General features: G+C 39.4%; 2 protein-coding genes across 5 annotated transcripts; both read right to left on the reverse strand.

The window, feature by feature from the left end:
- Positions 1 to 1,954: 1,954 nt before the first annotated feature.
- Positions 1,955 to 4,592, reverse strand: LOC127379645 (DNA damage-inducible transcript 4-like protein). Its single transcript, XM_051429535.1, has 3 exons — positions 4,437 to 4,592; positions 4,012 to 4,161; positions 1,955 to 3,482 (listed from the first exon to the last, which is right to left on the reverse strand). Exons 2-3 carry the CDS (start codon positions 4,100 to 4,102, stop codon positions 2,992 to 2,994), a joined length of 582 nt encoding a protein of 193 aa, XP_051285495.1. The 5' UTR covers positions 4,103 to 4,161; positions 4,437 to 4,592; the 3' UTR covers positions 1,955 to 2,991.
- A 5,515-nt stretch (positions 4,593 to 10,107) lies between these two features.
- On the reverse strand, positions 10,108 to 18,184 carry LOC127379530 (proteoglycan 4). Of its 4 annotated transcripts, none has more exons than XM_051429226.1 (13): positions 17,951 to 18,182; positions 15,519 to 15,554; positions 14,934 to 15,152; positions 14,688 to 14,783; positions 14,432 to 14,506; positions 14,183 to 14,221; positions 14,007 to 14,030; positions 13,569 to 13,613; positions 13,419 to 13,460; positions 12,710 to 12,808; positions 12,231 to 12,255; positions 12,061 to 12,143; positions 10,108 to 11,010 (listed from the first exon to the last, which is right to left on the reverse strand). In XM_051429226.1, exons 1-13 carry the CDS (start codon positions 18,009 to 18,011, stop codon positions 10,997 to 10,999), a joined length of 858 nt encoding a protein of 285 aa, XP_051285186.1. In that variant the 5' UTR covers positions 18,012 to 18,182; the 3' UTR covers positions 10,108 to 10,996. The 4 variants fall into 4 exon arrangements, with proteins under 4 accessions (XP_051285186.1, XP_051285188.1, XP_051285185.1 ...); XM_051429228.1 differs by having other exon boundaries at positions 14,688 to 14,786; positions 14,934 to 15,149; positions 17,951 to 18,179; XM_051429225.1 differs by having other exon boundaries at positions 14,688 to 14,786; positions 17,951 to 18,172.
- Between the last annotated feature and the right edge of the window lie 850 nt (positions 18,185 to 19,034).

Here is a 19,034-nt window from a genome sequence, read left to right on the forward strand (position 1 = left end):
TCAATCTGATCAGACTCTGCAGCTGTGGCAGGGTAATGTTGACCATTTCACAACATGGTACTGTCACTGAAACCTGTGTGGGTTGAGATGAATCATGTCAACACTGAGAATCTCAAGGGCCACCAATGGATTCATGGGCTTCGGTGAATGAGCTGCCAAGCCAGTACAGTGCAGCTCAAGGCCTTCAGTACTTTTCCATGAGGTGTGTCCCTCGGTAGGAGCATTTGCTGCCTCTGCCTTTCTTTGGACATACAACGTGAACCGAGGAAGTAGTATACTCTAAATGTCACATTTCAGAAGGGACAAAGATCCTCATTATGCTTGGTAAACTGATAAAATTCAGCAATTGATAGAAGGCTTAACTTAGCATAGCTGTCAACCTACACCAATTTTTCTCATTTGGCTGCAGATATATTAGTATACTGGCCTTATTGTTTTGGAAAATGCAGTTATTTGCTTTCTAGCCAAGAGTTAAATGAGAATATTGATACCACTTTTATGTCTCTGCAACAAATATAATGGTAAAGCCAGTTTAGTATTTAAATTAAAAAGAAGGACAAACAGCTACCCTGCTGTGCAAAGGTAATAAAAATCCACAGGGATATTTACAACTCACAGTTAACATGTATATTTGTTTAATGCATACAAAAAGACAAGTCAAGGTTTTATGGAGGGTTATGTGCTGGATTACTTCATTGGAGCTTGGCTAATGACTTTCTGGAGCTAGTTTGCCCCACAGATGCTTGAGCTAACAACCAACAAGAGTGGTATTCATCTTCTAATTTAACCCTGCCAACAAAGTGAACAAAAACTATTTCTATTTTTATATTTTTTTATATGTAGACAGTCACTTCATGATTCAACATTTGGGTATGATTTAACTTAAAGTATATAAAGAATAATCATATAGGTAACACTCTTATCAGTAGTATAGTAGTATATTTACCAGTAAATCGCCAAAGACAGAGTTTTATAATTTTATGGGCTCAACAATGTCAACTTGTATTGCTGACCCACATTAGCACAGCAGGGGAGAGGGATCAGGCGTGTGACACCAAGTAAATGATCACTGGTGCTTTGTCCCCTCACAATGACAGTGATGCATCTTGCACAAGATCATGTGCTTCTGCCATTAACCTACTGTAACCACGTCACCCTGTTCACTTGCTGGTGCATGAATGATGTCAACGTTGCTAAAACTTGAATGCAATCAACATAAAGTATTACACAATTAGGTCAATAGCTTACTTAATTTAGCCTTAAACCATACATTTTATGAAGATGAGAGACTGAACTGTAGTAAAAGGTCAGGAGCTCTACTACAAATGTCCCACGAGAGTGTCACAATCTCTCGCTCATCTGAATCTCATTTGTATAGCTCACAAACAGAGGCACACAGAATCACTAAGGAGACACCTCCATTAAAGACAGTGAGAGAAATGTCACACAAACTCTGCAGGTTTGCACAACAAGCAGCTGATGTGCTTATATTAACAGCTACAGCTAGTGTGTATGCGCATAAACTGTGCTACTTATTTGCAATCTTGACCAGACAATATTTCTTAGTAGACCCATAGGGAGCATATGGGATCATAAAATATTGCTAATAAAGTGCAAGGACTCATAAAATGATAGTTGGAGTGATACAAGTGTGTTTCTATGTATAAGTTGTGGCAAATAACCTACATTATGACGCCTATAAAGTGGTTCTACAGTGACTTTCATGATGTCATGCTTGTCTCATACTAGCCGAGCATAATAAACACATCACATTCTTGTAGAGATCTTGTTCTGTTTGTTCTGTTTAAAAAGCATGCATTGTCCCACTGTTGCCTGCCCACTGCAGGCTTAGCAGGCTCGGTCATGGCCCCAGAATATGCACAGTAATGTTCTGTGACTGCTGAACAAACAAAATTATTCAGACTGAACAAACTTCACTGAGTCAAATGTAAAATAGGGTTTAAATGTTTTATTGTCTAATAGACAAGACCTGGTTTCCTTTAGCAGGAAGTTTCAAATAGAATTTAAAAAAAAATAAAAAAACTGAGGGGAATTCAACAAAAATCACAAATTACTAGCTGGACCTCCAGTAATTTCTTTGCACGTCCCGGTTAACAAATTACGTAAAAACAAAACCTGTTTGGGTGAACCATCCTTTTAATGATCTATAAAGGGTCTGCATTGAAAAGGCGTGTCTATATGGGAGAGGGTATAAAAACAAAAATGCAATAAAACATTTACACTACACATACACACAGCTGTGATCAAAGTGAAAAAAAAAAAAAAAAAAAAAAAAAAAGGAAATTACATTTCTCTGACATTTAAGGCATCCACATTGCCCTAGTGTGAGAAGCCCACACCATGACAGCAGCATCTTCACAGGACATTCAGTCTTAAAAACATCTACAGCCCTAAATACAGCATTACACAACTAGCTACATATGGCCCCCAAAGACTAAGTTTAAGTCTCCTAGTCAAGCCTAGGTGTGTCTACTGCTGCTGAACACATACATTGTATCTGGAAACAGGCAGATGCATCAACAAAGTGGCTAGTGTCTTTAACAAAAGTGTACCCACAGTACGTCCCTCTCTAACATGTTGATGTGAACACGGTTTTTACATTCATCTGCAAAATGTATAATTCAAAAGTTGTGTTTGAGCAACAAATGCTCTGATTAGAAAAAAAACAAACAAAAAAAACCCCCAAACACCCAGAATATTACAATTTTGCTGATAAAAAAAAAAAAAAAAAAAAGTACTTTTAGAAACACTGAAGCCAAACCCAGAACTATCAGGCTCTATGCATAAGCTTTTAACTTTACATCCCTTGCTCCAAGCTGAACCGACTGGCTACTAATAGTTGAACGGACAAACTATATTGTACAAAAACACTGTAGAAAATATGACACCACTGGAGCATCATTTACATTTGGGCAGAAGTGCGTTTACCCACAGGAAACCCGATATCCCACTTTTAATCCCTCCCATAGTTCAGCACTCCTCTACCACGGTACCAGCCGAGGAGGAGTACAGTTTTTTCTTTACAAGCCGGAAACCGGGGCTTAGTTTAAGTACGTGCCTAAAAGTCGGGGCAAAGCAGGTTCCCATAAAAAGGAAGTCCCGTAGGCTGGGCCAGGCGGTGCCATCCTGTTTGAACACAAGAGTCAGCTCAAATGTGGGCACCACAGTGGCATCGTACACGATGCGCTCCAGCCGCTTGCAGCCCTTGTCCAGCTCCAGGTGGACGTAGAGGACACAGCCACGCAGGCCGCAGGGCTCGCAAGATGCCAGCCGCAGGACTTCTCGAGCTATTCTCCGCGTGAGGTTCTCTGGTACCAGCACAGAGGAGCAGTGCAGCGTCGTCTTCTTCGCTCGTGACAGGCAGTTTTCGAACATCTTGGCCAGCTGTTGACAAGTTCTGTCCTCAGTGACATCTGCATTCCTCTGGGGCTCAGCTAAACAGTGATCCCAGAAATCCAGTTCTGGGGAAACAATGCAAGTTCAACATATTTAGGGATCAATGCCAGCATACTTATTGAAATAAACATACTAACTGCAGGACAATAAATACACCCCCCAAAAAAGATGCCAGCATGCACAAATCAAATCTAGGTTTTTCCTTTAGTTTTGACCACAAATGTATGAGTGGTTGCATCCCCCAGTTGCAGTGTGTAGGCACTCACATTTGAAAAGGAAGAATAAACATCACAGACTGCTACACTGTCCAAAACCTTAGACAGGAATCAAACCAATCATAGTATAGCATTTGCAATACAATAATTCAGCTTAGGAAAGAAGAATCCTGTTAGATTTGCCATTACAGCTATTACAGGCTGCTGTTGTGCAGACAGGCTGAAGGGATGACTTCATCCTCTGTTGACTTCCCTCTCCCCGCCCCCCTCCAATGCTGCAGCCATGCACCACACAGGGATAAACAAGCACACAACTGGGAAGTATCCAGCAACCAGTAGGTTATCTACACAGACAAAAACACACAGAAAGAGCCAGTACCTTTCTCAATGCACGCCTGGTCATATCTTCGGTCAACCAATTCTGAGATACATTCGCTGCTTTTGGTCTTTAATGTGCTTGTGGCAACCATGGTGACAGTCTTGAGTTCTCCAGGAGTGGGCTGTTTTCCTGTGGTTTTAGCAAAGCTGCCTGAAAAACGGCGTCAGAAGAAGAAAAAGAAAAAGAAAAAGAAGAGGCGTCAGTGCAACAGTCGAAGCGGGTTGAATTTAGCCCAACAAGAGACAGGTGGCTCATTAAGGTAGCTACGGCACCCAAGGGTGTTATCGCTTGAAACTGTCAAAATGTAGCCATTAGCAAGACAACCCTTCACTTATCCGCCCCTCACTAAACAGAAGTTTAGCTCGCACTGCTTTAGCCATTCATTTCTAGCTAACAGCCATTCTTCTGAATATCAAAGTACTTACCTTAAATATTATTTAGTGCAAAATAATTCAGTTTTAAACGGTTTCTCATAAATAAATTCACACGCGCACGCCGTTTTCTTTTTTTTCCTCCCACACTGACACACACACACAGACACACAAACACACTGCAGCAGGCGAAAACTTCTGAGGATCATTTATACATTCCTGCTCCTCAGCTGACTCGAGGGTTTGACCAATCAGAACACGCCTCTCGACGTATAACGCTGCTCTTCCCTGATTGGCTGCGAAATCATGTTAAAATTAAATAATTGACCAATGCTTGGGGAGGGAATATTTGTGTTGCTACATGGGTGAGGTGAAGTAAAATCCTCGCTGTAACCTGTGAACGGAGGTTCGGCGTTAGCTTTTTGTGGGGTTAATCCATCCCAAACCTGTTTTGTATTTGCACACAGGGGATCATCTACCTGTGAGGAGTCATATTACACATTTTATAATATTGACACTATCAAGTTGACCAAAACTTAGCTAAGAATGGCAAACACGCTGTCCAAATTAGCGTTTACCCAACTTTAAAACTTGGTTTTAAGTGAAATATAGGATTGTATCATATTGGTCATATCTCGTGAAAAAACCTGTTGATGCTCGTTCACATTCTTTGAACACACAATTAATAAAATAGTCTCTATGCAAAGATAACAGTTATTATTATCTTTAGCCTACAGTATTCAACAACTACATCTCCCATGAGGCTTTGACAGTGTGCCGATAAATGTAGATAATTTTTTTTGTTAAAATCATATGTTTTTTACTAGATACCCAACCTCCTAAAGCAAACCAACTGGAGTTCACAGTTCATACCTACACCTCTGATTAGACAACTAACCCCATACATAAAATGTTGTATTTATTCCAATTTTAAGGAATTAAAATAATAAAAGGAAAGAATTACTGAAAAGGACAATCTACATTTTCAACAGAATAAACATTCAAACACAGTACTGGTCTTGAAATAAGAGACAGAAGCATGAATGTAGAGTTCCTTTGCTTGACCTCAATAGCAGTGCTGCGGAACCCTCACATACCAATCCAACAGAGTCTAGGGGTCTGCAGCAAAATGAAGCATTATTAGTGATTGCTATTTTAAAAAAACCCACATATTATGGATGAGTTCAGAGAATGAATGAGTGGCTTTCACCTCCGACTGGTATGTAATTGTGTGCAAAATTAGGAAAACATTCTCGCAGATGGATGTCCAAAACAAATCAAAACCGACATCTGTTGTCTGACCATAAGGAAGGAGGAAGCCCCTGCTTGACCACGCTTACTGAACCAAAATGTCTCATCTTACTGTATTTGTATGAGTGTGTACATTTGGCAGGTAAAACACTGAGCACAGTTGTTCAGCTCATCAGCAGTTTATCCCTCATCATACACTGTCTCAACAGACATTTTCTCCCAGTAACTGGATCTGGCCCTCTCACCCCCAGCAGCTCTGCTGGCTAAAGGGTAATGGAATCCAGTTGACTAGAGGGAGAGAGAGAGAGAGAGAGAGAGAGAGAGAGAGAGAGAGAGAGAGAGAGAGAGAGAGAGCTTTCCTCCAGTCACATGGGGAGAACTAGATATGCCTCAGAAAAAAAGTCACATGCTTTCGCTAGTGTTACTGCCTTTGTTGATTCAAGCATACACTGTGTAAACTGCTCGATAATCAAAGCTTTTGTTTAGGTTTTGTGCAAAAGACTTTGATATTAGCAGGGGATGATATTGTGCTAATCAAGGGGCAGAAAATAATAATAGCAATATTGGCTATTTGATCATTCATCAGCTACAATGTATACATAGATGACAAAGACATGAAACATTTCTGAACCAGGAGCTGAGACCACACTTCAGAAACTGCATAGCATCAGCTGTGATTATGACAGTGGTTTTAATGAGGTTTTGACCTAAATTCATGTTGAATATACAAGGTCACTATGTTGCTGAGAAAGCTGTTATTCAGTAGCCCACATTGTACAGTGTATCGTAACAACTTAACAAGCAGGAAAAGACTCGTTAAAGGCTTAAAATAGCTTCTGAATGCAGATCAGCCAAGTAAAGCTGAAAATAGTATCAATACTTTTATATCCTATTAATACCTTGATTCTTGAGGGTGAGCTTCACTGAAACATTTTAGTAAACATTTGCTGTGAGGAGAATAAAAAACACTTTTATAGCAGACACAGCCTGAAACCTGTCCCTATAGTGTCTAGGTCTTATCTGCAGATGCTGTCATAATTTGCCACAATGTGGGTTAACTGTGCAGCCTGGGTTAAAATAAAGTTGTGCAGACATGCACTGATCACTGCAATGTCTACAGCAGAGGCATACAATCATATATAAAGCAATAAATTCAAGGCAATGAAGTGACCATATTTAGCTGTGAGAGCAATGTTATTTGATGCAGTGGCAGACTCAGGCTGTTTGGGGGCAGGGGTGAAGAAAAAATAAAAAGAGCAGCAGCAGACAGAAAGTCATGATGCATTTATGGTAAAAAAGTTCCAAACCCTTTTGTTGCATGTATGGCAACCTACATGGCCACTGCATCGCAATTTCTCTGCTGGAAGGGCGCCCTAGAAGGCACATTTTCTTGCACATTGTGCCACCATAGAGGGAAAATTATCTCCACAGTTTTGCCTCCATGCATAACTAGTGTTAAAGTGAAAGACTGCAGCAGATTCATACAACTGAAAATCATTTGGGAACAAATCAACACGGCAAACAAAATTACTTTTATTTGCACAGTTGTGAAGCTTTCAGGGATGCAACAATTTCTATTTGAGTATTAGGTAAACTATTAAAACAACAGTTTAGATATAATCAATATCGTTTGTGGACCCAAAATGTGATTGTCCTTACAGCTCAAACAGAGTTCAGAGAGAAAGCCATTGTGATCTCTGAACTCATGAAATAATACTCTGCAGCAGAGGGCTCAGAAGACCCAGTGTGTTTACAGCAACTATCATTTCTCTGGAAGATCAATCCATTTGTTGCTGTCAGTGCTTAAAATGTTTCCCATGTCCCTGCATTACATTCTATATAAACTTAGCTTTTTTATGTGTGGCCCCATCTGTCTGTAGCCTTCTGTGCTCCTCTCACACTGGCCAGAGTTTTTTAAGGACTTATAATCTGATTTGGATTTCACTTGTTAATAAAAGTTAAATTAATCTTTCTCTTTTGCAATGACAATACAAGAGAGAGTAAAAAAGCAGAGACTAGGCTAGTAATACTAGTGTACTAGTGTAGTGGAATGACCTTCACTCCCTTGGTAAGGCGAGTCAACCAAATTCTGCTTGCGAACTTATAACACGTGCCAATTCCTGTTTCCCTAAATGAAGCAAAAGCTAAAACGTGTTGTGTTTCAGGTTACTAATCCACCGTAGTTCAGATGAACCTTCTGTTATCCCCCGTCAAGACCCCTGGTATGCCAGTCTGGCACCACTCTCCTCTCAGTGAAATGTGTCTCTTGTCGCACCCTCCTCCTTTCCCCCCATGAAATTTAACAACAGGAGCCTTTTTGCTGAGTTGCATTTCTCTATCTCCACTGGAGATAGCTGGTTGCATGTGCAGGAGTATTCCTCGTGCATATCAGAGCCTTACTGGTCTTGAACACTGCTGACACGTCTTAACCAAATAAGTTAGTTCTCTCAAGAGAAAAAGTTAAAAAATTTAATAGTTTTTTTCTTTGTCAGAACCAACAGACAAAACATTCCTTTATTTGTTATTTATTCAGATAAATCATGTTCCTTTTAATGCTCTATTTGTTACTCAGCTCCTCTTCAACTGATTCTGTCTGACAAGACACTCTTGCAGTTAACTGTAATATTTATTGTGATAATGAAGTGGTTTATTGGTGTTGCCTGGTAATTTTTTTTATTTATAATGTACAGATAAGGTTTAACAGACCTGCAAATATTAGACACCCAATGAAATTAATAGACAAACATTGTGGAAGAAGCTTCACCTGCAAACCTACAAAAACATACTACATTTATTTGACAGCTTTAGTCACTAAATACTTATAAAAAATAATATATAAAATATAAATCATAAAGTATTTTTATACATTCCAGCAGTTTATTAAGTCATTAGAATTACCCCCACCTTGAGCTGAAACATTTAACTGATGTTTACACATAAATGCATAACTATAATCCAGTAATATGATATACAGGATTCTGAAATGGGCCATTCTGCATGAGTACTTTTACGTGTAGTACCTTAAATTTATTTTGATGTCAGTACTTACCAGTACTACTTACTGAAGTAACAGCTTTTACCGATGAGTTCATTTACAAATGAGCAACATGAGGCACTAGAATAAAAAGACCAAAGCCCACTGAAGCCAATGGACTCTATTTGACAAACACAAGGGCTCCATTGAGAATTACTTAATTAATACATTTCCTCTGCAGTAATACCACATCTCTAATATTTGTGTCCAATTGGGCATCCTAAATTAAACAGAGCAAAATATTCAGTTTTAGCTTCCGTTTGGGCCAATTGTTGTGTCACTCAATGATTCAAGACAATCCGAGAATCCCATTTTCTAAAGAAAATTTTAACTGAGTCAAATAATGTTTTCTCTCTAGAGAAACACTCTTAAGGGGGCAATTATCATTGTTCTAAAATGTTACATTTCCCTACTGTGCTGCAGATTTAGAGATTTAATATGTGGAAATTACCTCCATTAGGTCTCTGAAGCATACAGTAGATCAATGAGACTGCCGCCTTACAAAGGAAATATTCAGCAGGGTTCGATTTTGGAGGAAAAGGCACTTGGTTGAAATGAATTCTAACTTCTGTATTGACTTTTCACAGTGAGTAGATACTTGGCCTAAAGAGGGAGACTAAACACTATAAATTGTAGAGTGAAGCTGAAGGAGCCTGGCATGGCATCCTGAATGTAACTCAGCCCATGCCACAGCTGGTATTGCATTATAGTGGTGTGTGATGGGCCCTCTGCCAATCTGCCCACTGTCTCTTTGAGGGAAAGAGCCCATGGTCGAAGCTGTTACCCAGTCTCAGCTTACAAAGGCCACAGATAGAGCCTTACAACCACGTGTGTGAATCAATTCAAAATGGAGGTCGGGGCTATAAAATGGCAAAAGTCATTTGAATTTATAGCATGAAATGAAAGCTGAATTAGTTCTGTAAAGAAAACACTGTGTGAAGATCTGGTGACATTGGTCATGAGAGTGTGTATGATTGGTATGACACTGGTTGTCTAAATGTCACTCCTCTCTCAACAACCTCATGAACCTCTCTGCAATAAACACTAGCTTATGAACTGGGGCCGAAACCATGGTTGCTTTCTCTGTGCTGACTACTCTCTCTAGTGGTGAATCATTGAACTGACACTGTTGGTGGTGATCTGGATTACACACTCTGTATGATTACACCCTATTTATAAGTAATGACAACAAAAAAACAACAGGTTTTCCGAAAACCACATAAGAAAAGCTAATAATAATAAATATATAGAGAGTTTTTTGAGGATTTTAAAGTCAAATGTCAGTAATGTGATTGACTTAATATGCGGCATATGTTTGAAATAAAGTGTTATTAGATTATATAACTTTGAAGTGTGAGTTTAAGTCATTCAAAATGTGATATTGAACCAAATAAATAAAGATATGACCAAAACTTGATGAACTGAAGCTGCACAACCAAATGATTTTCTAGTGATTTATTGTTGAAACTGAGAACTACAAATTCCAGCCATAAACAGTTCCAGTGTCTTTAAATACAACCTTCTGCGCCCGCTTTACTTAGTCCTTGAGCTTGAGTGTTGTATTTGCTGAAAAGAAACACTGTTAATGCAAATCCACCTTTGAGTTCAGCTAAAGGCTCACACAGACACGCTGTGCGAAGCCCCGTGGAATATTTAACTACCTCCTTTTAAGAAATGCTTTAATGAAATACATAGAAAGTTAAAATGGAGTACACCTCAAATGAGCCAGTTCCAGTTTTTTTTTTTTGGTGACACACAAAACATAATCTACAAAACAGTAGATAAACGAAACAAAAAGATAATTATAAAACTATGACGTGAATAGTGATTCATTACATCAAATATGTGCTAGATCTGAGGTCAGTGTACTGTACAGAAAATGTGTCTTGTGGCCCAGCATGTAGACAGAAATTAGCTATGCAGTTATATTTAGGTTTGTCTTGGTCAACAGTATACTGAAATAAAGGGTGTATAGGTTACGTTTTTATTTACTATATTCCACAAGCAATGGTTTGTGTGCTTGCGGTATTTAGCTATCAAAGAGATTTACTGTGTTAAGTTCTTTTATTCTTTATATATGATCACAGTCACACACGCTGCTTTATAATACTGGTTTCAGCATACAGAATCATACATAAAATAAACCCGCTCTCCAACACTTTTCTGCTTCATACATGAAGAATCATACACAAAACCTGCTGTTCCTGGCCTCACAAAATGTTTCACAAAAAAGAAATCAAACATCTAAACAGCTCCTCCAGACCATCAGCGTGTGGGCGACAGGTGTGACTCATCCGCTGGCTGATCTTGATGTTTCAGTCCTTCTTTTTTATCTTGCAGCAGCTGAAACAGACATAACAGCAGGGGGCAGGTGATGAAATCACACGAGGATAAAACCACATCTGTGTGATCAAAAAATGAGATCTGTATCCAACCTGCTCAACATAATGCTGTGAATTGTGTTCTGATGATCATTTGTGCCTTCAACACTAGACGGCACTGTTGCACTGACTAGGCACAATAGGACAGTATCTCATATTGATTAGGACCATGGTGGGAAATGTTCCCACGTTCTCTGATCCAAATGCTAATCTGAAACCAGTGGTACGCTTTCCTGTAGCCGACCTGAACTCATTGTATTACATTTAGGATTTTAAGCTAATTAAGTCAGCAAAAAAGCAGTTTTTGTTGGTTAGCTTTATGTTCATGACCGTGGGATTGCTGAAGGTTTTATCTACATGGAGTGCAGTATATATGTGCAACAAGTTTAGCAGTCAGATAAGAATGTATAAAACTACAATCCAAAGAAATTCAGTAGTCTGTAACAACATAAACACTTTCTTCCTCAGCAAAATTCCTAAAGCATGACTCCATTTCCCTCTAAAGCTTTCAGCCAAGTCATGGAGGCCAGATTGTATTAGGGAAGGAAGGCAGGACATGCAGTGCCCAGATTTCTTTTTTTCACGGGTGGGGTGTAGAGGTACTGAGCCTGTTTACAAACCATGTATGACACATGCTCACCCGTGGATGTGCACATACATTCACCTCACTGACAAACAAGCACACGCCTGCAGCGTCTGGGCTACAGTGACATTTACTGGCTGTACAATAGCTCCCGTCCAAAATAATCTGTGTTTATGTTAGGAAGTCCCTATCTTTCAAGCCCTGCTGCTTGTTCGAGGGTGGGGGCGCGAAATCACAGGAAACACCTTCTGTTGCCCAGCAAAGCCCCATAAGCCTGTACAGTACAATGAGATATTAAAAGCCTGAGACTTCCCTGGAATAATTGCAAGTCTGTGTCTGGAGAAACAGTTTTACCAAGTAACGGAAGAATGCACAAACAGAAGGAACTTGGAAGGACCGTTCACAGGAAATAGACGGAAGGCAGCTCACCATTTTCTTCTCCGCCTGACGACTTCACGCCGAGGAGCATGACACCATCTTTGGTGCTTTCAGGTCTGCTCTGAAAAGACGCGCTGTGAGAGAGCACCAGAGGAAAAGGGATGAATGTTTTAGTTGTTCACACACCTTTTAAATTCAGGCCATAACTTACTCAAACTTACTTCTCAGTTCCAGTATCGATGGTTTCTGTCGAACAGAAGACCAGAGAACACATTAAATATATATATATTTTTTTTATCTCATTAAATATCAAAAATATGGATCTTCTCAGGACCAGTGTGTAGGATTTAGTGGCATCTGGTGGTGTGGTTGCAGATTACAGTTCCCTCGCTTCACCTACCCGTAAGACACCAGTGGCCGGTAAACACATGAGAAACACAAATAGGATCTATCTTCAGCCAGTGTTTGGTTTGTCCCTTCTGGGCTACAGTATAAACATGGTGGTTCAACAAACACAACGATTCAGATGATTATACACTAATGAAAACATAGTTAGACATATTATATTCCATTTCTGCCTCCTAAATGTTACACACTGGACCTTGATCCATTAATAATTACAGCTCAGAGTTCACAATATATTGATGCACTATGTGATATACCATATTTTAGTACATTGTGCAACCCACAGTATACGTACCTGTGTGATCGTGGATCTTCTTGCATTTGAACCTGAGGACAATCATCGCAGCAGCTACAACCAGGAGGACAGGCAACAGAATCCACCACAGCCTTTTGTCTGAGGGTAAAATTGAAGGAAACATCAATGTAGTTTTAATTGTCTCACAAAGTGGTTAGATTTTGGTTAAATTTGGAGGTATGATGGGTAGTTATGATGCAAAGGAAATTGGTTTGCTGTGGGATATGACAAGGTATTTTTTTTAGCACACTAGCATCATAGCTCAAGTATCTGTCAGTTGGTCCATTATTTTGGTCGAGACTTGACAACTACTGGATGGATAGCCATTCAGTTTTCCTCAGCGGCATTTGTGATCCTAGCGCCTCCATGAGGTTGAGATCTGTGGGATGGATTGGCATAGAATTTGGTGATCCCTTAACTTTTCATCTAGCACAGGTTGTGAAACTTTAGTGTAGTTTTTCACCTAAAACGAACAAAACCAGTGACATAGCCATCAGTGTCAGCTGTATCCTGTGTTGAGTGCAAATTAGGGAATGTTGGCACGCTAAACTATGATGGTGAACATGGCAAACATATACCTGCTTAGCATGTCATTGTGAGGCTGTTTGCAACTGCTACATCTGGTCTGATTTTGATGAAATCACCTAGTTTGACGGGGTATGACTGACAAGTTCAACAGAGGACACTTTAGTAAAGTTCAGTACATTACCTGATTTGGGGGGTACTTCCTCATCACTGCCAGTCTGGGAACCTTTCACAGTAAGAGTTTTTTGATAAGTTTTCTGCCGCTTGCTCCTTACCAGTATGATTAAAAACTATTTATGATTTTTTTCATGGCTTCATATGCAGCACGGCTTACCAGTCATGTTATTTCCAGGCTTTCCACCTGAGGGTTTTGTCATCCCTGGAAGTGGTACAATCATATTGAAAAGAATGAATTACTTTCTTAAATACTTGTCAATCAACATCTTAACAACTGCAGAATTCAGAGTCTACATAGATTTTAGATAGAGTTTTACTATATGTCACATATCACAAATACAGGATATCAGCTTTAAGTTCTGATGTGTTTTTAAATAGACATTCTCATAGTCTCAACGTATGAAACAGTTTGAATAAAATGATCCACCTCACAGACAGTGTATCAACTGTCAAAGAGAACATTTGTGATCATATGTCATATTATGTTGGAATTACATTTGTTTTTATGAATGCAAATGCAAAAGAAGGAAAAAGAGGAGGATGTTCTGTAAAAGACAAAACATGTACAAAGTAGTGTGTGAATGATATACTGTACCTGGGGAGGCAGGACTAGTTGCACCTGTAGAAAATTAAGATCAGTAGCTTCATTTGAGTCAGACTTGGAAATAATGTTTGTGTCTACATTTAACTTCTTAAAAACATAATTTTTAATCACTGGTCACAAGACTATCATAGAAGGAAGCAGTGATGTTGTGTTCATTTGATACGTACCTTTGTTTGTTTGGGGTTTTTCAGTACTGTCATCAGGTCCTAACAAAATTCAAACTGTTTTACACACCGCTTTAAACACAGTTGTCATTTTAGATTACATTCAGCATGGTCACACCTTGCTCCCAGTTAAACCCATACATTATCAGGTTTTACAAGCTGTATCTTCTGTCTGAATTGTCTGTCTTTAAGTAAAGAGCACACAAGCTTGCTCATTACTGATGACGCTAGTTTTATCAAATATGTTCTTACCTGGAGTCTCAATGTTTGTCACGTTATGAGAATGGTTCCCATGAGATCTTGTTTGCAAAGTTTTATTTCCCAAAGCTAATAGAGGAAGGGTAAAAAAATGATAATTTTAATATATATACAAGTAGAGTTGATTTAACTGCTCATTTACATTATTGTTGTACCATAGAATGTGTGCACACACAGTTGAAACCATGACATACAGCTGTGTATCATCAATAAACTTTAAACCAAAATTTAAAAAATTTAGAAATCTAACTTTTACTGGATGTAGACTCAATTCCTGGCGGTGAGGTGACCATATTCTTGTGGCCTTCTGCTGATGTAGTAATTGGTACAGCTGGACGCGAAGTTGCTGCTAAAATAAAAATGGGAAATCAATCAATCATTCCTTTTTCAGGAACATGGGCCTAGGTCTATTACAGTTGTAGACTAAATAAGCCCATGAGTTAGGAGCATTGTATGTATTTATCTATCTGTCTTTGGTACAGTGACTTCCTCGCACCATTCTTAGTAGATGTGTTGTTGACACTATCAGGAACAACGACAGTAGGTTTTGGTGCTTCTGTGGTTGTCGATGGCGCTTCTTCTGTGGTTGTCGATGGTGCTGCTTTTGGGGATGTCGATGGTGCTGCTTTTGGGGATGTTGATGGTTCTGCCTTTGGGGTTGTTGCAGTTTCTGTTTTTGGTTCAGTTGCTGGTATTGGTTTTGCTGTTACTCCTGCTAAAGAAAGACACTGACATGTAAATAGCTGGGTAAGATCTATAAAATTAAAAAAATAAAAATAACAAAAACAGAACTCAACTATGGCCATGTATCTGTTATCGTTTTAGAGGAGTCTGGGCACAACAAGGAAGGAAAAGCTGAAGGAATGTAAACTCTAAATTTATACTTTGACCCAACCAAAGATCCCACAGAGCTGTTTGTCACCCGCATAAAAAAATTGGGAAATATGCTTATTTGTTTTCTGGAGGAGAGCTAGATGAGAACACTCCCATACCTACAGTGGTGTTTCCGCCAGAAAGCAAACAAGTGTATATTCCAAAAGTTAGAACTGCATTATTACTATTGCATTAATGCCATACTTACATGGGTCCTGTGTTTGTTCAGTTTCATCTGATGCAACTGTAAAGCAGAAATACAACAGTTTTTGTGACAGGTAAAATGAGTAACTATATTCATTTACAAAGTGGTGTTTGACCTTTTTGTAAGCCCTTCCATGAATCTTTATTGATTTGCTGCTGTAGATTAATGACAGTAACATGTAAGGCATTGTCAACCGCTGAGCTCACAGTCACTGCTTTACACCCTCACTGTCGGAGGTCAGTGGACAAGATCCAAAACGAACATGTTATCTAGGAATTGCTTCCGTCATGAAAACCCTTGAATTAGTATGTCTACGTAAAACATTTCCTCAGACGGATTCACTATTTTAGATAGCATTTTTGCATCATTCCTGTTTGGCACAGCTTTAAAGTCCAGTGTCTGGGAAAAAGACGTGCCCTCGCACCGAGTGTCAGACTGGGGAAGAGAAGTCAAGACTGCGGTGGAGGTTGTGACATGTTGAAGTGGATATCCTCTGCTTGAAGCACTGCAACAGTGTGAAGCTGCATCCTGCTCCAGACAAACTATTGTTGTCCCCTGACTTGTGCAGCCAAGCTTCCTGTCTTCACTGCTGTCAGCTAGGATACCAGTGAACAAATTTCACACCAGAGCCGTCGCTGAAGGGCTGAACTGCACGTTTCAGTACTGACCACATGCAGCTCTGTCCGGCTTTGTGAGTCTCATCAGGAAGAAAAATCAGTTTTCAAGTCAGGTCTCAAGTCAGGTCTCAATTCACGTCTCAATTCAGGTCTCAAGTTTTTCTTCTCAAGAGCTGAGTCCTTTAAGTAATTCCGGTCAAAATTTAAGTTTTAAATTATTTGGTGCAGGTCTCCCTTCAAGTAATTTGAGGCAAGTCGCAAGTGTTTTGTCTGACCCTAACTTTAAGTCAAGGCACAAGTCATAGTAATTAAGCTGGGGTAAGTATTTTAGGGCAAATCTCAAGTCAAGTCCTGTATAAGTCATTTTAGTCCAAGTCAAGTCTTGAAGCAAATCTCAAGTCAGTCAAAAGTATATAAGTAATTTCAGATAAGTTCAAGTAAAGTCTCAAGTATTTTGGTGTGAAAAGTGTCAGTTGATGTCCTTTGAGTAAAGCCTCAAGTCATGCCTATAGTCCTTTGGGTCAAGTCCCGTGTTTTTATAAGTCACAAGGAAATTGCAAGTCAAGTCTTTTAAAGTCACCATAAAAATTACACATTTGTAGTGTGTTAACATTGCTTGAACTATTCAAGCAGTGAGGCTGCAGTCTCTGTCTTATACATTCAAACGTTGAGACTCAAATGTTTTCACTACGGAGTAAGTCTCAAGTAACAGTTTTTGTGACTGAAGTTTAACCCAGACTCAAGAGAAATCTTTGTTGTTTCTTCTCATTGCTTTTCTGTTCTGGAAAAAAAAAAGCCTCTGGCTATAGCCTGGGGTAGGGTGTTTCCTCCAGATGTTTACTGCTAAACGCTGGAAGTAGATTTGGTGCCAGTTGGGACATTTCGGTCTCAGGACAATGATCTGATGTCTTTGTGAGAGAGGGGGCAGTTTGGTTCCCACTGGCTATCTGCTGCTAGATCACCTATCTGCCCAGCGCAGTAAACACAGTCAAAAGTTATTTTGGCTCTGCACGAGGAAAAAAAAAAAATCTTCTTCTCCTCTCCTCTTTTTCCTTTCCTTCAACCAAGAGATTCTCATTTGTCACTTTGGCACTTGGGATTTTTCATTCCTGAAGTTCTCACTTGGGCTTAATATCTTATATCCGTGATAAAAAATACATTCTACCGTCACTGCGACTGAATATGGCAAAATAATAAACTACTTGCAATCTTTTTTTTATTTGCTAAAGTGGAGGACAACTGAAGGCCACACACACACACACACACACACACACACACACACACACACACACACACACACACACACACACACACACACAGAGAGAGACACCCACACACAGAGCTTATCTCAGTCTGAATTAACGGAAACACACTGTTTGAGTGATTGTCTCCAAGGTAACGTTCAAAGTGTGAGTGTATTTAGAACAACATTGTGATCTTTATCTTTTGCATACCAAAACAAAATTAAATAAAACAATAAAAAAAAAAAAACACAAGTAAAATTTAACATGATAAATCACAACAACTACTGTTCCACAACACACAAATAATAATAAATACATTTTCTGCCTATAAACTTGATAGGAAACCCTAATTGTGTTAATATTTTAACACTGTAAGATATTAGATTCAATTTTCACACATCAGTAAAGAAGGCCATTTTTAGTCCTCCATATGCTGACAATGCACAGAAACAAGGCTAATGTAACTGATCTTTGTTAGGGAGAGCTGAAGACTTTAAAAGGCCCCCCAGCTCTGATTCTATGATATCTAATAGAATGTATCCCAGCAAAAAGCAGTTTGAATGGTTTCCCCCACCTGGTGTGAAGACGTGGACAGATGCAAGCAGAAGGAGGACAAGAACCCTGATTGTCTTCATGTTGAGTCTGCGGCTGTGAACTCCTCTGACTTCTTTCTCAGACTCCAACCGAGTGGCCAGTGGAAAAGGTGTCCGAGCTCGGGTGCTCCACTGCTGATGCTTATTTTGGCACTTCCTTTAGATAAAGAAGGGGAGGAAATACACTGACTTCCCTCCCTGACGTAAAATGGGTGGTTGTGGAGACCAGCGCAAGGCAGCCAGTGGTTGCACACCTATGTACATTTAATGAGAATCTCAGTTTTGTGTTTTGAACGCAGTGCCAACTCCCATCACTTATTTTTTCCTGCTCTGACACCACTTGACCAGTTGGGAGGAGACTGGGACTTACAGACGGTGCGAAAACAAGTTCATTTGACATCAGTTGGAAAAAAGATGTCAATCAAGCTTTGAAAAAAACAACATCCAAGAACTGTATGTATATGTAATTATAGGATAAGATAAACAAATGTGTGAAGTAGGATACAGTGAAGAGATGGTGGCACTGATTCAGAAGCCTCATCCACAGAAAAAAAGGGAACCACTTGCATCACTTGCATCAACTTCATACTGACTGTCACATGCACACATCGACAAAACAAAGAAAAAGAAACACAATTGCTAAATGGAAGTTTGTTCTGTTAAACAGCGGCTGGAACACATGACAAAGAGTCATGTCTAGAAAGCCCAGAGGGGTGCTGCTCAAATATCAACCATGACGTTTTACTATTCTTCATTGTTTATGTAACAGTGCTTCCAGAAAGCATGGACATGACCTTAGATGGGTCACTGCTGAGGCTGCTTACCATAATCTAAATCTAGTGTCTACTTGTGAGTTAAAGTTGGTAGTTGGACTCCCGGGCAGTTTTGTAAAGAAATTTTATCGTTTCATATGAGATGCCAGGTTATTATGGCTTATGTTACGGACACTGTGGACACGACACCATGAAGAGGATTTCTGCTGCAGAACATTAGCTGTTTACTTCAATGTCTCCTTGACATCAAACTCAGTTGGTTTTCACATTGTCCCTCTGAGGATACAAAAAA

Source organism: Dicentrarchus labrax, unplaced genomic scaffold (assembly GCF_905237075.1).
Source record: "Dicentrarchus labrax unplaced genomic scaffold, dlabrax2021, whole genome shotgun sequence".
Lineage (NCBI taxonomy): Eukaryota > Metazoa > Chordata > Actinopteri > Moronidae > Dicentrarchus > Dicentrarchus labrax.